This window comes from Quercus lobata, chromosome 6, assembly GCF_001633185.2.
Source record: "Quercus lobata isolate SW786 chromosome 6, ValleyOak3.0 Primary Assembly, whole genome shotgun sequence".
In the NCBI taxonomy this organism is placed as follows: Eukaryota; Viridiplantae; Streptophyta; class Magnoliopsida; order Fagales; family Fagaceae; genus Quercus; species Quercus lobata.
Genome location: NC_044909.1, coordinates 15,168,493 through 15,187,724, shown reverse-complemented (window position 1 = coordinate 15,187,724; position 19,232 = coordinate 15,168,493). Strand labels below are relative to the sequence as shown.

The following is a 19,232-nucleotide window of genomic DNA, read 5'->3' as shown; positions in this document are numbered from 1 at the left end:
AAATACAAAAATTATTTTTCACCATTCCCTTGTGCCGAATGCATTTTTTGGTGCCATTGATGCCACTATAATCAGTACCATCTCCTCCTCCATGGCCACACGGCCCACACCATTATCAATGCTGTCACCATTACCACCAGCTACCATTGCCTTCATTACCACCAACACCACTATCATTAATATCACCAATACTGCGACCTCGAGTATTGCTAGTACTTCTACCTTCCTCATCACCACTCCTATATAAAAATATTAATGATTTTTAATACTAGTCAAATGATATATAATGCTTTTGGGATCAATTCCAAAACTGCAATCAAACACAAGAAAACAAATTTTTGTTTGAGAACGAGTTTTATAGATAATTTTCCCCCCTACAAAAATACATGGAATTGAAGGATTTAGTGTGCATTTGGATAACTTTTTATTAGTTTGTTGAAAGTGGGTAAAAGTAAAATTGTACCTATAAATAATGAGAAATAAAAAATTTTGACATCTAAAAAAAAATGTTGAAAGCTAAAAGCTTATTCAAACCTATTTGGTAAAGTAGGAAATTAGTTGGAAAAAATTACAGATATCACACACATGCTATACCCTTAAATTTTGAAGCTATTGTGTGTTATATTTCGTAACAGTTACCTACTAGTGATTTGCTTTATACAATATTTACCTCAATTGTGATTTGCTTTATGAAGCATTTTCTCTAAGTTTAACAAAATTTGATTACATGGCAATTTTCAACAAAATCCATTAGGAAAACAACAAGCATCGGGATAGAATTAAAGAAAAAGAATGTTTTATATCATAAAGTTTGCACCTTGTAAACATACACAAACCCAAATGAGAATTGAAAGGGAAAGTTAGAGAGAGAACCACAAATGTGAGGGTGCATAGAATGATATTTTTCTTCTATAATAATGCTAGTGTTATACACTTGCACAAATGCTTTGCCACAATTATTTTATGTGGCGAACTGTAATTGATTGTCTGTCACTTAAACCTATTATTTTTTGCCACCACTCACAGTTTGTTACGTAAAATAATTATAGCAAAATGTGTGGTATTAGTATTATTAATTGTTTCTTCAATCTTTTTTTTTTTTTTTTTTTGTATGTGATTTTGGCCGTGTCACATCATCAAATTTTGATAAATTAATGAAAATATTTCATAAAGCAAACCATAAGAGAGATAAATGCTTCGTAGCAAAACCACATAGAGCCAATTATTTAATTTTTGAGAAATGATATGTTCACAATATTTTTACAACAAATTTTAAGTAGTAGGTTATTACTGGCTAGTGGCTATTACTAGTGAGCAAAAAAGTAATTTCAGTGATAAATTTAAATTAGAATTAGTAACAACTTATTAGTTAGAGTTTGTTGTGAAAATATTGTAAATTTCTCTTAATTTTTTTATTTTATATATATATGGTATAGAATTTTGAATTTCAACCTAATAACTTTTACTTCATGATTATAGTTATGATTATAGAATGTATTTATTGTTGTAGTAAGTAAAAATATATGAGATTTATTAACGTATGCCTTTAAACCATTTTAAAAAAAAAAATTATAAAAAAAAGTAATTAATTATTTTAACAAAATTTTCAATTTCCAACAAAAACATTTTCAAAATGAATAATTAGTGTCCAGCAGTAACATTGACGGTGTTTCAACTTCGCAGGTTACTTTAGGGTCCCACCCAGTAGTAACATCAACCATACGATGACAACCCACGAATGGTACTCGGTGCATAGACGTGGCTTTTTAGACTAAACAATTCCCCATTCCTTCACAGCTGAACTGGCTTATTTTATTATATTTTTATTTATTTATTTATTAGACCAACAATTCCAAATTCACAACTGTCTAATTCGACTTTGATAGGATAATTTGATTTGATTTTGGTGCATACATATCGATATCATATCACAGAGCTACGGACAACCATGCAAGCCAAAACCAAAACCGAAACCCCAAAACCAAAACGGCAAAACCAAAACCAAAACCAAAACAACTCTCTCTCTCTCTCCAAAAAGATAACATAGGATGGGGCCCAAGTGTATCTGTTCGTGTGTCTTGGGGACCCACAAAAACTCATCAACCACATCATAGACACCACACGTGTGTACCTGTACATGACATGATGATGCTTTTGATGCCTCCTCTCTCTCTCTCTACTCGGTTTTTTAATTCAAAGAAAAAATCATCTTTGCCTGGAACGTCCTTTTCACGCGCTTTCATCACACGCTTCCTCATGAGCTGGTCCACCTTAGGTTTGTTGGAGCAGTATCCCAATTTCGGACCTTATGTTAATTGAGACACTGATTTTGATTTTTCATTCCCTAATTATTTCAATCCAAATGCCCCTTTCTTTTTTGTTGGTACAATGGACATAATCAATCCCATCACAAGACCCAACATTTTTTGAGAATTTGACCTTCATACAACTGCTAAGAAGAATGCCAAAAATTAGGATACATTCTAGGAAAATACTTGGACCGCTTTGCCTTGCTTATGCACAAAGAAATATAATTGATAGGAAATCTCTGTTACACACCAACAGCAACCCCTTCTCTTTACCTTTCTCGTCTCGTACCTATTTTCTATACTTTGTGGATGCAACATCAACAAATTTTCTCATGATCTAGTAACGACTTAAGATCTATGATTATATTATGTTAACTTTTCGCATTTTGTTCATTCCATTAATTAACCGAAGGCTATTTTCCAATAGTGAAATACTCCGTCTCTAGTTGTTGAAGAACAAAAGCTTGGGTATTGTTATCTAGATCAAGCTTTTTTGGCTTGGAGAAAGGAAATTCACCACACTTCTTAAGATTCAATTCCAAGGAAAACCGCAACCAAGCCAGTATCGAAACCTATTGCTTTTTTAACTTTTAACTAAGTCCTATAAATATTTTTCCCTCACAATTTTTACAGCCATGATAACTGAAACTTTTGAAATTAAATAAAGTAAAGTAAATTATTGTTTTTAATAAGCTGGATGATAAAATTTAATTATAATGAAAAGAAAGAAGGTTTTGTTTTTTGTTTTTTTTTTTTTTTTTTTTAACTTCATTATTCTATCACCCAAACATGGATCACACACGCATGTGTAGGTACATGTGTGCATATGAACATATTGTATGCGACAGCAATTAGGAGATTCAATTTCAATGTTTATAATGAAAAGTAGAATGGTGACAAAATCCTCCTTGTATTTATGGTTGGATTGGAATTCTGGTATTGTCCTAGTTTTAAATAGGTTGACACATATAGTTTGGAAAATAACACCACAAACTCACCCAAATATCTTTGCTTCATCAAGATTTCTAATTCACTAAGAAGACTACTTTGGACGAGTTTTTTTTTTTTTTTTCTCTCCTTTATTTTAAGTTTAAGACTTGGTGTTTGTTTTATTTTTTTCATTGAAAAAAGACCACTTGAATCCCAAGATTACAAGGCCATACTTGATCAAAGTGGATTTGATTACAACTTGAGAAGGCCAAAAGACAAACTAATTTGTTAAAACTTAATTAACAAGCTAATTAAAATTTTTACAACGTAAGGTACAATAACACTCTATAAATCCATGAGTAGGTGCCAAATAATTGTCCAAAGTGATCATTTATTGACATTATCACATTATAGCCATATCTTTAAGACATCTATACCACTAGATGGAGGGGCAGCTGAGATAGGAGTAGAGAAGTAGAGTTTTTTCAAACATGTGATTTGGTCCAATATTTTAATTGCAGCAGGCTATATTTGAAGGTAAGATAATTGCACAATGCAGCGAAACTTGGCAAAGTGGTCCTGATAGGAATAAATATGATACAGAAAATAGGAGCCAAGGGAGAGATACCCACGGATTTAATGCAGGAAAAAGGTGACCATCAATTCTGACACCCTTAAGTGCTCCTCCTTCGGGGGGTGCCTTTAAGGGAAGGGAAGGGACCACTTATCTTAACCAAAACTTGTATTTGTCATCTTGTCTTAGACTCAAGGGACACCCCTACAGCCAGGAAAAATTCCCCATTTTCTAAAGCTGTACTTTAGTTCTGCTGTAGTGGTATCTAAGCTAATTCTTTTTAATTTCTTTAAATAGTTTTTTAAGTTCCAGCACTGACCCTTTATGCTTAGTGTCGGTAATTTTTTTAATTCAAAGTTGTTTTAGTCGTTTGTTTTAAGGAAAAAGTGGAAAAGAGTACTACTCCTAAAAGTAACAGCTAGCTAGCTAAGCTACATTTCTAAAGGTATCAGCACCGACTTTGCTAATTGAGCCCAAATCAAAAAACACTCCGACCTTTTGACATCCTGTACAAAGGGTGTAGTGTCTGTATTTTTATGAACAAAAGCATATTCTTCAATTAGAGTTGTCTATAATAGAATTTCGAATATGTGCCTCATGTTTGTGGCATTGCATTGTAATTACTGGATTGCATTTCATGGGTTTTAATCTGCATGCAATGCCAAACAGCTTATAGAACAAAAGTACATATATTGTTATTGAATATAGTCTATATTAATAATATAGATATCCATAACCATGTATTGGTGAAAAAATTAATGATACAACTCGAACAAGTACTATGATTTTCATCAAGTATATAAGATGGACTTGAAGAAGCAGTAAAAATAGCAAGAACAATTCAATGCTTATGAACAATCTCATCCATCACTGCCACAAGATTTTCTTTTCTAGGATACCAAACATAAATTAGAATCTTGGTGTATAATCAATGCATAATAATCCATGTCACAAGTACTTGGTCAAAGCTTGCAGATCTGTGATCGATGCAACTTTTATTTCCAGGTTGGATACGATATGACATATCAGTGGCGTTGATGATAATCGACAAAATAGACCAAGATCTGATTCATTAGTTGTGCATCTCTATCTTTTCTTTTGAATGGTTTTGGAATGAGCAAGGGCCAATCTTTTAGCTCAGGCACCACAAGTCCAAGCATACAGCTTCCATTGCCATGTTCATTGGTCACAAGCCACAAACTTTAGCTAACTTTGTGGATTTCATCAATGTTGCTATCAATGCATTGCTTAATCAATAATGACAAATTCCGACAAAACCAACGATAGTTAGACATATTGAACAATCATAATTAAGTTGATTCCTTATCAATTAAGGTTCAAAGCCTTTAAATTAGTAGGGGACATGAAAAGTCATACTAGAACTATCTACCACTGAAAGTAAGATACACCACATAACTTTAGGCTTGAAATTATATCATACTTGGTTCACTTGAAAGGGATTTTCCTTTTTTTTTTTTTTTTTTTTTTGGGTAGAAACGGGAGGTCTTATTTATATATATAAAAGTTTATACAGCACCAACAACAAAGCCTTGGGCACATAATCTAGTAACCCCCCCAAGGCCAGCCAAATCCCTTGCATAGTTTACATATACAAAACTAGGACAGCTGCTATACACAATCAAAAGGTTCCGTTAGTGAGTTCCCCGCTTCACTAAAACATCCGCACATTCATTGGCTTCATGCTAGATGTGCTGTACTTGCACCATCTAGTCCTGGTCCATAAGACTCCTACAATCCCAAATTAAAGGCATCATATTAGTAGCTTAACTTATATTTTTTCACTGCAAGAGCATTAAAGATTTGGTTTATGTTTGAAGTGCACCAACAAATATACGGGGCATGAAAAATAAACATTTTTTTTTTGTTCCCTCTGCAATTTGGTAGAGTAACAAAAAGTCTCCCAACTTCAGTCTACTGTAGTGAAGACCAAAGCCATTAGGTACCAGTTAACATTAGGACTGCAATGCAGTCCGAAAAGATTCCCTGCATAGCCTACGCCACTGGTCAGAAAAACCATGTTCATAAATAGATTTCTACCTATCACTCATTACTAGGAAATGAGTTTTACGAGGGGTTTGAATTCATTCCTTGCATATATGATGAGTGATGACTAGTAGTCCTGGACAAGGTCAGGTCTAAATATCAAATCTTGCATTTATTGGATTTGGGGATTCATGCCTATGGAATATAATCCCAAGTGATGTGAATAGAATAATCAAACATTGAGTGAAAGAGTAATTATTATGCAATGGCTGCCAGTACACCAGAAAAGAAAAAGAAAATATGGTGTGGGTTCAATTTTGAGTGAAAGTCAAACCAAAAATAATTTGCTTATAGACCTATAAAGATTCTCATACAAGTCTTAATACCAATTCTACATTAGGTTTAAGATGAACTCTTTATAATTGTATCGATGCAATCATTTCCTACCTTATGTGGAAAGAAAAAACAGTTTATAAGATTAGAATAATTCCACCAGGAGTTGGTCTGTCTAATTAACTCTAATATTGTTTCCCTTGGTTCACTATAAGATATAGAAATATAGAATTCGACCAAAGAGCATCGAAAAGAAAAGTGAGAAAATAATGAGTTGGTAATTGAACCAGTTAATATTTAACAAAAAAAAATTTGGGGTAGTTTTCCAAATACACTAAAGTTGACCTTAAATGCAAATTAAACATTGAAATTACAACTATTAAAATTTATATCATGTTTTATAATTATTTCAATCTAGACCTTCATTTAGTGTCTATAGCTAAAAGTAACCAGAAGTCAAATAAACTATATTTCATTATCTAAGAACTATTTTTTTTTTCATGTGAATGCCAAATCTAATTAATGTTAAAAAAGGGAAAAATTATAAAAACCTTCCTAAGGTCTCTTATAACTTACACTTGATCCTCCAAGTTTCAAAATCCACTAAATTCCTCCTTAAATATATATGATTCTTAGTTTATTACACTTCATTCGGTTAACTATCTGCTAACAAACAATTAATTTATGGCACAACCTAACCAATACTTTAATAATATAGAAGTAAGTTTCATTAAAGAGTAACGATTAGCTCACAAAATGTTTATGACACTCTCTTTACTTACTTTCCAATTAGTCAAGTACTAAACGAACTTTTTTTTTGGGTAAGTAACTAAAAAAAAGTATTTAAGCCAACTTCCATTTAGTTTAGGTAGTGTTTGGATTCAGATGAAAATGAGCTGCGTTTGTATTTTTATTTTTATTTATTTTTAAGGACTAGCGCCTCTTGCACTGCACTGTTCATGTGACATGAACAGTGTAATTAGGAAAATGAACAGTAACCCGTGTGTGAAGAGTAACTTTTTTTATTATTTTTTTTGTTGTTTTTAGTTTTCAATTTTCAGCAAAATAAGCGGCATCCAAACGCACATTTAGATGAGATGAATTTTGGTTTCACGATTTAAAAATAAAAGAATGATAATAGTTTTTTTGATTGACGCAAACAATACATGAAAGTAGCTAAATTAAATGACTAGAATTTTTGAAGAAAGAGAGAAGAGCTTCATTTTTATAAGCAAAAAAACTGCAAAGAGATAGAGGCAAGTAAGATATGCATAAGCAGAAAACTAAAGATATCGACAAATGCATGCAAAGATGACTATGAAAAACTTGCAATTTCACTTCCAAACTTACTAAATGCAGCAAGTGCTTATATTAGTAGATAATCCAAGTTTCTATCTAAACAAATTTAAAAAGAAAACGCGTTATATTACTAGCACTCAGCTTTAATGTTTGGTTGTTTCTTAAAAAGAAGAAGATTTAATGTTTGGTCGTATTTATTCCTTTTTATTTTGGAGTTACTATTTTTGCTTTGCCATTTATGCAAAAAATTTGAGGGATGAAATCGAAAGTTCTAAAATATAAGGATCAAACATTCAGCGAAAAAAGAAAAAGAAAAGAGAGAGACCAAACTGTAGGTTTTAATAAATTTCAGGGAGGTTTTTATAATTTTAAAAAAAGAAAAAAAACAATGGTATCTTAATTGATTAAATTGCATTTATTCAACAATAGTGATAATGAGATAGTCATATTGGTTTTTGAATTGAATATTATGAAATGATTACTTAACACCAATTTTTATTTTTTTATTTTTTTATTTTTTTTTATACAAGATAGAAATTATATTCTAACCTAATCTAAGTGTATATATGTGTGAAACTCACTCCTAGAATCTTGAACTCTGGCTCTTGTCTCCACACCCTACAAGTACTTATACTTATAGAATGACTATCGCATCAAAGATGTGCGCTAGTACTTAACACCAAACTTAAGAAAATGAAGATGGTGCAAAATTAGACAAGAAAATAATTTCAATTTAATTTAGGTTTTGATTGTGCTTAAGATGTTTTGAGAGCCTTTAGGTGCCAAAATAGCACTTGTAATTTACATTGTGAATTTGTAACCAAAGGGTGCAGCACATATTATTTGCTGAGCTTGATGTAATGAACTAGGATGATAATTATTGAAGAACATATTAATGCACACGGGTGCAGCAAGAAAAGACCCAATGTTGATGATTTGTATGCTGCGCTGCTTGGATGAGCATCATATGAAATTATTTAGACCATTGGACAAAGTGGGACTCACCCTGCTTAGGGAATTGGCCAAACTCTCATGATATTGCACCCTTAGATGTCCAAATTTTGTTTAACATGATTTGCTTTGCAAATAATGTAGACATACTTATGAATGCAACAATTTAAAGGAAATTATTAATTTTTTTTTTTTTTAAATTGCTCTATCAGCAAGTTAAGAATTCTCACTACCTTTCAACCAAAAATAAATTAAAATTTAATGACGTATCCAAACTTTAATGTTAGAGAAAACTAAAAGAGTAGTGTATTGAAAGCTAGAAATTAAAGAAATCCATTGGTTGACACCAATTTTAGAGATGTTAATATAATTAAAAAACTTTAAAAACAACAAATGTGGCTTAAGTATGAGCAAAGAATAACATTAAGTGACCATAATATTAACTAGGGTGATTCCTGATTTGTGTTGTATTCAAGAAAGGTGTTTTTGAATATCTACATTAGATATTTTTTTTATAAAATTTTTGAATCAAGAGTGAAATGCACAAGATATTTATAAGTTTTTATTTTTGCTTTTATTTTATTTTTAGAATCAAGATATTTATAAGTTCATATTATTCAAACAAGGCTCAAGTAGCATTAGAAGTTGTCAGTATGTAACCCCATTTAGAGGCAGTAAAGATTTTCGTATCTCTTCCATGGACCTAGACAAACCAGGATATGTCACTACTGTTGTAAAAATTTATTCGCGCGGTCTTATCTTAGCAATTTGGTTCAAACACCCCCACCCCCCCCCCCCCCCCCAAAAAAAAAAATGATATTAGGAACTTGCTCAAAGGATAATTATTATTACATATACTGAGATGCACCCTATCATACACGCTCTAGCTAAAATCGTGTTTTGAAAATACGATTTCAATTATAATTGTGAAATGATGAAATCATGTTATGTGTCACGTACACAAATTGTGTAACTATCATAGCTCATTATTTACATTGTTATACATTATAATAAGTTGTATTACATTGGGTTTGGACTTCCATTATCTTAATTAATAGGTTAAAAATATTAAATTTTTAGGGAAAAATATAGTTGACACTTTTAAGATTCTAGCTAATGCGAGTTATGTCCAAAAGTTTATAAAACTAGCTAACTTGGACCATAAATAGGTCAGTTTTAAAAAAAATTTGGACCTAGTTAGCATGAACTCAAATCTTAAAAATATTACTTTGTATTTTACTCTAATCCTTATTATGTTTGAAATATTGAAATTAAAAAAAGAAAAAGAAAAAGAAAAGTAAATGTCAGGGAGCTGACCATGTACACATGCCATACCACATGTAATGTCATTAACAAATTTTAAAAAATAGTCCCATTGGGCCATGCCTTGCCCATGCCGACTAACCAATGTGGACCCCATTCCACATGGAGATGCTCCCAACTTTTCCTTCAAATCAACGCCCCTGATTTCACTCCCACAACCCCCCAAAACGCATCTTGACCGTTCCACTGAATACCCAGGTCTTCCATATGGGCGGCTGAGCTTGTCCCACCCTTGTCTCCTAAATGCAGGGCCAACTTGCCTAAAAGGTGCTGCTATTGCTACCGACAACTTAGCTTGGCTTTGTCCATAATTCATGCATTTTTTTATATGAGAAATGAGAATAACAATGCCCATTCCACATCTCTTATCTATAATAATATCAATTATCAATTATCATATCCTATAAAAATACAAACCTTTGCATTCCCATCTCCCCAGCATTATACATTTATATTTCATTCAACATCTTCCAAGAACTTGAGCAACTTAAAAAGAAAACTACAAACACTTTTGTGTGAACCTTCAGCTCTCTCTACCTTTCATTTTCCACCAATCCATCAAGAAGCAAGAAGAACTTGTCTAGAGTTTGGTTTGTTCTATAAGATCGATCATTGTGGTGTTTGCCTTGACTAGCAAAACATTATAGGGAAAATGGAAAGCAAGGTGGCATATCAGAATGAACTCAACCTCAAGGCAACCGAGCTTAGATTGGGGTTGCCAGGAACAGATATTGAAAGTGAGGAACAAGCACTTTCTAGTGCTAGAAACAACAAGAGGCCATTGCCTGACAACACCAAGGAGTGTGGATTAAAGGGTAGTTCTGATGATGCTCAACATTCTGACCATGAAGCTGCCCCTCCTGCCAAGTAAGTCCTTGTATATTTTCTTGTTACTCGATTTTTGTTCATGTATCCTATGGATTTGGCTACAAGTGGTAAAGGAGAGCCTGAAGTTAAGGCCTTATGCTTTAAATCTTGATCAAAGGAAAATGATTTTGTTTTATGTAAATTTTGAATTATCAACTGATATGTATTTGACATGACAGGGCACAAATAGTGGGGTGGCCGCCAATCCGATCCTACAGGAAAAACAACCTGCAGCCAAAGAAGACTGAAGCTGAGGCTTCTGGTATTTACGTGAAAGTAAGCATGGATGGAGCCCCTTACCTCAGAAAGATTGACTTGAGGGTTTACGAGGGCTACCCAGAACTCCTTAAGGCTTTGGAAAACATGTTTAAATTCACTATAGGTAAGAACATCAACATCAGTTACTGTTGCTTTGGTTGTTGACATGTGGTGTTATTATGTGTGAAATCGATGGTGAAAATGACCTTTGATTTTACCTTTTTCAGGTGAGTACTCAGAGAGGGAAGGCTACAAAGGGTCAGAGTTTGCACCAACTTATGAAGACAAAGATGGTGACTGGATGCTAGTTGGAGATGTTCCATGGGAGTAAGTTCTCTTTCACTCTCTTTTTCTCTTTTTGCGTGTGCGTGCGTGCGCGTGTTTGGTACACTTATCAATACTTATGAAGTTTCCTACTTTGTTGCAGTATGTTCATGTCATCCTGCAAAAGGCTGAGAATCATGAAAGGATCAGAAGCTAGAGGGTTGGGGTGTGGCGTTTAAAAGGCCCTCAAGCCACAGCAACCCAAAAGGGCTGGAGGAGAAAAGATTTCACTGTCATTAAGGGCAAATCTCTCAGCTTGTGTTCTCGAAGAAGAAATTTGGATTTGAATATTGGTCTCGTTGTTGAAAGTCTCCGGTGTTCGACTTGGGAAGCATAGACAGAAACGTAGTGCAGTTAACAGTTTTATTTCCTGACATTTTGCAGCAACAGCTAGCTGTGGTGGTTTGAGCATCTCTGATGCATATTGTATTTTGCCTCTACTGATTCTATCAGGCCAAAACTGCATACAAAGAGATACTGTTTTGAAAGTTGTATAAACAAAATGACATGTACTTTATTTGAGTTTGGTGTTGTATTGTTAATACGGATATAAAGCTATATACCAATTATGTCTATACGATTTGTTTTTTATCTGATTGAACCTGAAATTATGTCTTATCCAGATTTTTTCCTCTTTCCATAGTAAATTGTTTATAAGCTAAAATAGCATTTATAACCATAACGTGTTTCTAAGTTCGGAAAACAATTGAAATTTGAATTCAGCTTGTTATGGTAGTCATGAATTGATGGAGACAGACAAAGTTCTAATCCTAGTCCACCAGCAAAAACAGTGTGAAACCCTCCTTCACAGGAGTTCCCAGAATCCCAGCCAAGAGAAGCATATCACCTTAGTAAGATTTGGAAGTTTAGACATGCCTAGCAAACTCTTTTATGGGTATTAAAGCTTTTTACCGCTTTGTCCAGACTCCAGAGTTTGCCTTAAGAGAATCAATCTGTACAATAATCATTTATCATATCATATCTATAAAATACCTTTTATTACAAATTCCACCTATCAAACAGTTTCTATCTGTCCTAGTGCTTGTGGGGCCTAATAAAAATAGAAAAAAAACTGACCCAAAACTTTTGCTTATAAAAAAAGAAAGTAAGTCTATAAATCAGACACAATCAATATGAATATGATATATGAGAAAGATGATGATGGCAGGTTAGTTAGGTGACCATCATAATATTAATTAAAAAATAAAGCAAGACTTCGTATACGAATAATATAAGATCATCATCAAAATTGAAGGCAATAATGTAGAAGATGGACTCAGCATTGAAATAACTATTATTATTATTATTATTATTATTATTGATAAGTAGCATTGAAATAACTAATTCACAATTATACGTCGTTTAAAACAGATGAATCTGAGAAAGTCATTTCAAAGAGTCAGAAAAGGTGACAGTTAGTTCCGTATCACAATTTGGGGAATTAATCACGGTGCTAACAGCTAACCGAGTCACTGACTTTAGTCAAATCCTGAACTCCTATATTTTTTACTTTAGGTAAGTAAAAGTAACTTTACCTATGTCAGTGCTTAGTGTGTATATTTTTCTCATAGTTAGTCTCAAGCCCGGAAAAATGAGGACTGAGGTAGATTGGGGCCAGTGTGATAATTAGTCACTTTAGTATGAATGAATCTTTTATAGCTTGATTAATTTGCTAAATATCCACAGCCAACCTCAAACTTTGGGGACTAAGGCTCTATTGTTGTTGCTGTGAGCAAGTAATTATTCAAAAACATATTTTGCTGCAATTATGCCTTTCAAAGGAGAAATCAGCCTAATATAGATAAGACCAGATGCTGCAAACCCACCCAATCTGTTTTCATTCTATGGTCTACGTTGAATGTGAAGGCATTTGACAGAGCCTTTACAAGAGTAAGCATTTAAGATTAGAATATAAACTATAATAGAAATGGTGCATCAAGTTTAACAGTTTGAATTTTAGCTAATAATTTTTTTAACAAGTAAACTTCAGATAATAAAACTCTATTTTTTCCACCCTTCAGCACAATGATACAGATAGGAATGAACAAGTGAATGTCATGTTCAGAAATTGTAAATCAGAAAACTGCACATGACACGACACATGTTTCTATTTTTGGGGGGGGGGGGGGGAGAGAGAGAGAGAGAGAGACAACAATCATGGTCAATTGTCACAGGGAAAAACTTTGGTTAGGTTCCTTAAATCAAGTTTGCTTTGATAATTTTGGAACCATTTGTTAAGTCTAATAAAGTAGGGTTTAAGTATATGCTTAAACCATGATTTCTAATTGACTTTGCATATTTGATCTACTAAATGAAACCTTTAAAATAGCAAAGTCCCATCATGATATAATAATTGATACAGAAAACCTAACGAATCTAATCTAAGGAACTTCACTTAAGTCTGCTCTTAATCAAAATTTGACATGACATCCAACTGTGGTGGATTTTAATATCAAGTTGTAATCACAATTTGATCAGGTTCCAGTACAAAATAGCTATATGTAAAATTCATTGATTTTCACCATAAGTACATCCTGTAGTAATCTAACCCCCAAAACACGCACAAGGCCTGTGCATGCAAACACACAGAGAAGAGATTGCCATATGAGTATATGCTATGTGTTCTGTAAAAGAAAATGCCATAAACATTATTGGTTTGTTTTTCCTTTCTTTAAGAAGTGTGGTTTTTTTTTTTTTTGGTTATGGTTATCAATAAAATCTATCTAACCTTACATGTTATTCAGTCAGTGGCTGTCAGAAACCAGTAACTTTAATACTTTTGTTTGGAAATCTTATCGAGCAATGAGAAAATTTTTTGAATTCTGTAAACATTATCTTAATTAATATTCTATTAGTAAAGGGTGACCAGTTGGGAGCCCCAAGCCATAAAGCAAATGTATATGACTATTTCCATTTTCTTTTAAGTCTAAAAGACGGACTTTTTCAATGTATTAGAACTTCAATTACAAGTTTCTTTCCTTTTTTGCCCCTTATTTGGAAAAAATTTTAAGTGATTATTTTCAATTGTCGAAAAACGGTTAAGATTCATTGAATTTCATTTTATTAAACATAAGTTAAGTGAGGTTTACGAGGTGACATCTTAGTTCTAAATATTCCAGCAGTCTTATAGGTTTGCAAAAAAACCTGTTTATTTTTAAACATCAAGGTTATCTTCTTTTTTCCTGTCTTCCAGTACAAAATAATGTATAATGGTGATGGAGAAACAAAGTCTGACACGACACCAGGGCTTGACTCTTAGTGATTCTATGTTTATTCAGATGTTGGTTTAGTGCTTAGATCCAATTGAAGAAAAATATAGGGAAAATATTATTTTGACCGTTGCTATAAAGGGTGACTTAAAGATATATTGGTGATTATAAATCTCAATTGTACCTAATAAAATTTCAAGGTTAACTTACCAGAAAACTAGTCCTCACCCAGTACACTAAATCTGCAGTCCTAGAAAGTGAGGATTTGTGCCAGTAAATTAAGACACCAAATGGTTCTAATCATGCTTGACCAAAAGATATGCATTTACATGGATGTACTCAAAAGGAGGCCCATGGCATGCTCTATATCATGCTGATGTTGCTCAAAACTAATGTCAGCAGAATGCACTGACACTTGGCATAAACTGCACCACGCAGAAGCAATTAATGAAGGTGTTGCCTTACCAGGCCAACATATGGCTGCACCACGCAGAAGCAATTAATGAAGGTATTGCCTTACCAGGCCAACATATGGCTCATTTAGTTATCTTGAGGGTGGGGTTAGGCAGACATTGACTATGCAATGCATGAACATGACTCTGGCAGAAAAAAAAAAAAATCTGTGCCAGGCAGTTGTTCTGAAACATGAATTCATGACACAATGCAAGCACTCTGGAGGTACAACAAAATAGTTGTTATCAAAGAAGATGTGGTCATGTAGATTACAAGGCCAACTGTTTATCAAATAATGTAGGCCATCTAAAAGGTACAGTTTCCAAACACTATCATAAGCAACTTGAATAGGCCTTAAAAGAAGATTAGAGGGTAATTTATTATAACGGAGTATTTTATCAAGCCTAGTAGGCAGTAGAGCTAAGTGTCCTTATATTAACTTCTTGCTTTCTTTGATATGTAGCCAGTATTTGGGTAAATATGTAACATTTTACTAGTCACAAAGCCTTAAAATCCTAACTAATTTTGTTGCCTAGAGGAATCCTTTCACATCTCTAATAAGCCTAAGATATGTACAAAACATCAGAAGGTAAAAATATACAACATAACTTTGTCATCTAGGAGGAAATAACAAGGCATCTTCTAGGCCATGTCTCACCTACAAAGGCATCATTTGGCACAATTAATATAGTCCTCATAAGTAGGGTTATGAAAAAAAAAATCTAGTCACATTCCAACACTTCTATTTTCTGTTTTGAAAGGTTTTTACTTATTTTTTTCCCCTTTCATTTTGGCTATCTAACACCCTAACTAATCTGTCGAGAGTCCATAACTGACCCCAAAAAATTTGGGACTATGGCTTTGTTGTTGTTGTAGTGTCACTTTAGCTATCTGACCTGGTCTATCATACTGTGTCCATGTTTTGCTAGCTATAGCTAAATAAAAACAACACATACAAGAACTTGAGCAACAAATTGTGATGGCAAATACCATGGCAACTTTGTTTCTAGACCACAACAAAATTGAACAAAGCTAGCCATATCACACCCATTGCTTCAATGTATTCAATGGAGTTCTCTTCCTAATGTTATTATTCTGGTCAATAATTATCCATTAAGATTACATTATTCTTTAATGTGAAACTCAACTTGGTTCAACAAAGCCTCAATTTGAGCTACTCAGGGTTAACTAAATGAGCGCATCTTTACCATTCAGTTCTATCTAGTGCTCACACTCAATAAAAAAGGATACTCAATGAGACCATTTTCTTCAACCATTTTGCTTCATTTGAAGGCCAAGTGGGCATTAAAGTTATAAATACATTAGTAAGGGAACTTGTGCCATAGCTGTTATATTAAAGTTCTCTAACTTGCAAACTCAAGGGTTCAAAACTTAAATACAAAATCAAAAGCATGCAAAAAATTTAATTTAGCTCAGTCAAATAATGAACTTTCCCAAATAAATCATAAACCTTACAAGTGCCTTGATGTCTCCTTGATAGCAATTTTTGATAGCTCAATACTTGATCAATAGCCTCTATCATCTGTGAAAAAAAGTAAGATAATCATTATAACCATTCAATAAGCAGTATTATAATATTATAATTGAAAATGAAACCTTCCATTATTCTGTTAGTTAAGGGGCCTGTAACAGGAATGAACAATGGAATTTGGTTGAAGTGTCCAACAACTACTTGGAAGATCTTTTGATAAGAGTCATGGTAATATTTTGCCATAGCATACACATTTTATTTTCTCTATGGCATACCACTTTTGTCAATTACCTTCTCAAATGTCCTAAACATAAGCATTACAAGGCATGTAGACAATAACATTACTTCTTTCCAATAGATATCCCAGATTCCAATTGTCCCTGAGCAAATCCAACGTAAAGTATATTCTTACTGAATTATGCAACATTTTTTCCATGAAAAACTGATGGACTACACATCAAACACCCATCTCACAACGTTTTCTTTCTATATCCCATGAATGAACAAGTGAAAACCCCGCATTTTGAACTGTCAAGCCAATACCAAAACTAAATTTCATGTCGAACCTTTATAGTTTTCTCCATATTTAACTAAAGCCTTACACACGGATGTGATAGTGTTCAAGGGTGGGACAGGCTCAATATGCATTTGATATACAGAGAGAAAGCTCCTGTGTATAGATTAAGCAATTTTCAGCATACCCATGAATCAATCAATGAAGTCCATGGAAACGCAGTTGGATGAGTAATTTCATCGAACAGTTTGTGAGCATAATCATCAAGTGCTCCAAAGCACAGGTTATTACACATAAGTTCCTCAGAGATGAGGTCAGACAAATTGGTCGAAATATCAATTATAATGTGGGTGTGGATGGATTTCATGGATCAGAAAGAGATTGGCACCTCTGAGAAAAAATAAACTGAAAATGTAGAGGGTGCTTTATTTCATTTTCACGAAGCCATATGAGAAGGAAATCTAACGGTCGACTTGGAGATAAAATATGGAATGGGCTGATGAGAGTGGAAAGTGGGGTAGAGCCCAGTTGAGTCCAAATTTATTGAAGGCTTTATAAGTTATAACATAGGGTTAGTTCTGTTTAGGGATGTGACAATACAAAATAGGCCTGCATGATAGCGGTTAAGTGAGGCCCAAAGGCCAAGGCCTAGTACCCTTCAATAGAGCGGCAACAGAATCTGGATTTTTTTTTTATAAAAAAAAAAAAAAAAAAAAAAAAAAAAAAATTAACTACAATTCAATAGTTACAATTAAGGAGGGAGAGTATGAACACTAAATGAGCGTTGGGATTATGTTTCTCCTCAGCATTTTAGCGTTTGCGTTTACTCACCATGGGGACTCACGTTACAGTGCCACGAAATAAACGCGCAACTCTTCCCAGCTGAAATGCATGGATGAAATCAGCTTGAACGCATTGTTTCATTAAGCTGTGCGTGTGCGTGTACTGTTCATGGACACATCCTTGAACAGAAACGCGTTATACCATGTACGTGTACTGTTCACTCACAATAACCCACGAAGAAGCAGAGTAATAAAACACAAAATGTTGCGTTTAGGCCAATGGCTATTTTCGCATTCTCCAGGTTTCTTCTTTTCTCTCAACTACCATGGCAGATGTCTTCAGTTTTCTTCAATGCTCCATCCTCTTTCTCTTCAATGAATTGCACCTACCCACCAACCAATAAACCATCAAAACAAAGGAAACACCTTCTCTCCGCTTGGGACGTTGTTGCCGCCATTGTGGGTCTCTGCATTCACGGGTAAGTTGTGTCTAACTTCTCATACTCTCTGATCTGTTGGTGTGTAGTTATATTGTTTTCCATAAGGCTTCAATCTGTGGTTTTTTGTGTTCAACGTTTCTGTGTGGTTTTTGTGTTTTCCATGACACTAGTACATGGGTTTCTCTCTCCTTCGTGTAATTTTGTATGTTTCTCTTCCTACCTATGTTGTATTTGGACTATGTGAGTTTACTTTGCATTTTTCATGTGGGCATGCGTAACCGATTATGATATGCACACGAATATTTGTTGAAATGCCTCAATGAGTATAAAAGGAAGTTGTAGCAAAAATGGATAAGGGGAAATCGAAGGACGGTGGTAATGATGCAAGAAGTGGGTGGAAAGAACCAGCGGAACTAAAAACTTTTTGTGATTTGTGTGCTACTCAAGTCTTTGATGGCAAGAGGAGTCGAGGATTTTTGAAAAGGGAAGGGGTTGATGTAGTGATTAAGCAGTTGGGTGAAATGGGAAAAGTGGTGACTTACACGCAATTTAAAAACAAATGGGATCATTTGAGAAAACAATGGAAGGTGTATAAGGAGTGTTTTGAGCATGAGACTGGGTTGGGTATTGATTCTATAACTGGGAAGCTTGAGGCCAATGATGAGTGGTGGACCTGAAAGATTGCGGTTAGTTCACTTTACATGATTGTGAAAAACTCCACTGTCTACAATTATATTGTGTTCTAACTACTGGTTGTCCACATGTAGGCATGTCCCAAGGCATTAATCTTAAAAAAAAAAAAAAAAAAGGTATACCGAATGTTGACTCCATAGAAATCATGTTAGAAGGCACGGTTGCAACGGGGAAAAATGCATTCTGCACGAGTGGTGAAATACCAAAGGAAAGCACCGAAGGGTCTGGGGACTTTGCTGATAGCAAAGAATTTGTTGACCCCTAATGTCAACCCTCTGCAAATGTTGACCCAATGGAGGTTGAAGGCTCATCATTGTCGAGGGCAGGACCGGCAGTGAATAAGGGGAAAGGCTTAGCAAGCGGTGTCCACATTTTTAGGGGAATTTGCAAGAAACCAAGAAAAAAGTGTTCAATTGTGCAAGAGATGTCTGACTCTTTGAAGAACATCTCAGATGTTATTGTTGAAAGTAGAAGTGT

The 19,232-nt window shown here is 34.0% G+C and overlaps 2 protein-coding genes across 3 annotated transcripts; one reads left to right on the top strand and one right to left on the bottom strand.

The window, feature by feature from the left end:
* Window positions 1-5,394: 5,394 nt before the first annotated feature.
* On the bottom strand, window positions 5,395-17,351 carry LOC115993541. Of its 2 annotated transcripts, none has more exons than XR_004093010.1 (3): window positions 17,028-17,351; window positions 16,311-16,377; window positions 5,395-5,562 (listed from the first exon to the last, which is right to left on the bottom strand). XR_004093010.1 is itself a non-coding variant. In XM_031117480.1 (3 exons), the coding sequence occupies exons 1-3, from the start codon at window positions 17,205-17,207 to the stop codon at window positions 5,512-5,514; spliced, it is 303 nt and encodes a 100-aa protein (XP_030973340.1). In that variant the 5' UTR covers window positions 17,208-17,351; the 3' UTR covers window positions 5,395-5,511. The 2 variants fall into 2 exon arrangements, 1 of the variants encoding a protein (XP_030973340.1); XM_031117480.1 differs by having other exon boundaries at window positions 16,306-16,377.
* On the top strand, window positions 10,063-11,794 carry LOC115993540 (auxin-responsive protein IAA4). The gene is made up of 4 exons (XM_031117479.1): window positions 10,063-10,590; window positions 10,770-10,972; window positions 11,076-11,175; window positions 11,276-11,794. The coding sequence occupies exons 1-4, from the start codon at window positions 10,376-10,378 to the stop codon at window positions 11,349-11,351; spliced, it is 594 nt and encodes a 197-aa protein (XP_030973339.1). The 5' UTR covers window positions 10,063-10,375; the 3' UTR covers window positions 11,352-11,794.
* Window positions 17,352-19,232: the final 1,881 nt, after the last annotated feature.

Coding starts and splice junctions, on each gene's coding strand:
- LOC115993540 (XM_031117479.1), top strand. CDS start 10,376: ATGGAAAGCAAGGTGGCATATCAGAATGAACTCAACCTCAAGGCAACC. Junction 10,973..11,075: donor CATGTTTAAATTCACTATAG/GTAAGAACATCA, acceptor TACCTTTTTCAG/GTGAGTACTCAGAGAGGGAA. Junction 11,176..11,275: donor GTTGGAGATGTTCCATGGGA/GTAAGTTCTCTT, acceptor ACTTTGTTGCAG/TATGTTCATGTCATCCTGCA.
- LOC115993541 (XM_031117480.1), bottom strand. CDS start 17,207: ATGAAATCCATCCACACCCACATTATAATTGATATTTCGACCAATTTG. Junction 16,378..17,027: donor CTTCATTGATTGATTCATGG/GTATGCTGAAAA, acceptor TTTTTTTCACAG/ATGATAGAGGCTATTGATCA. Junction 5,563..16,305: donor GACATCAAGGCACTTGTAAG/GTTTATGATTTA, acceptor TTGGGATTGTAG/GAGTCTTATGGACCAGGACT.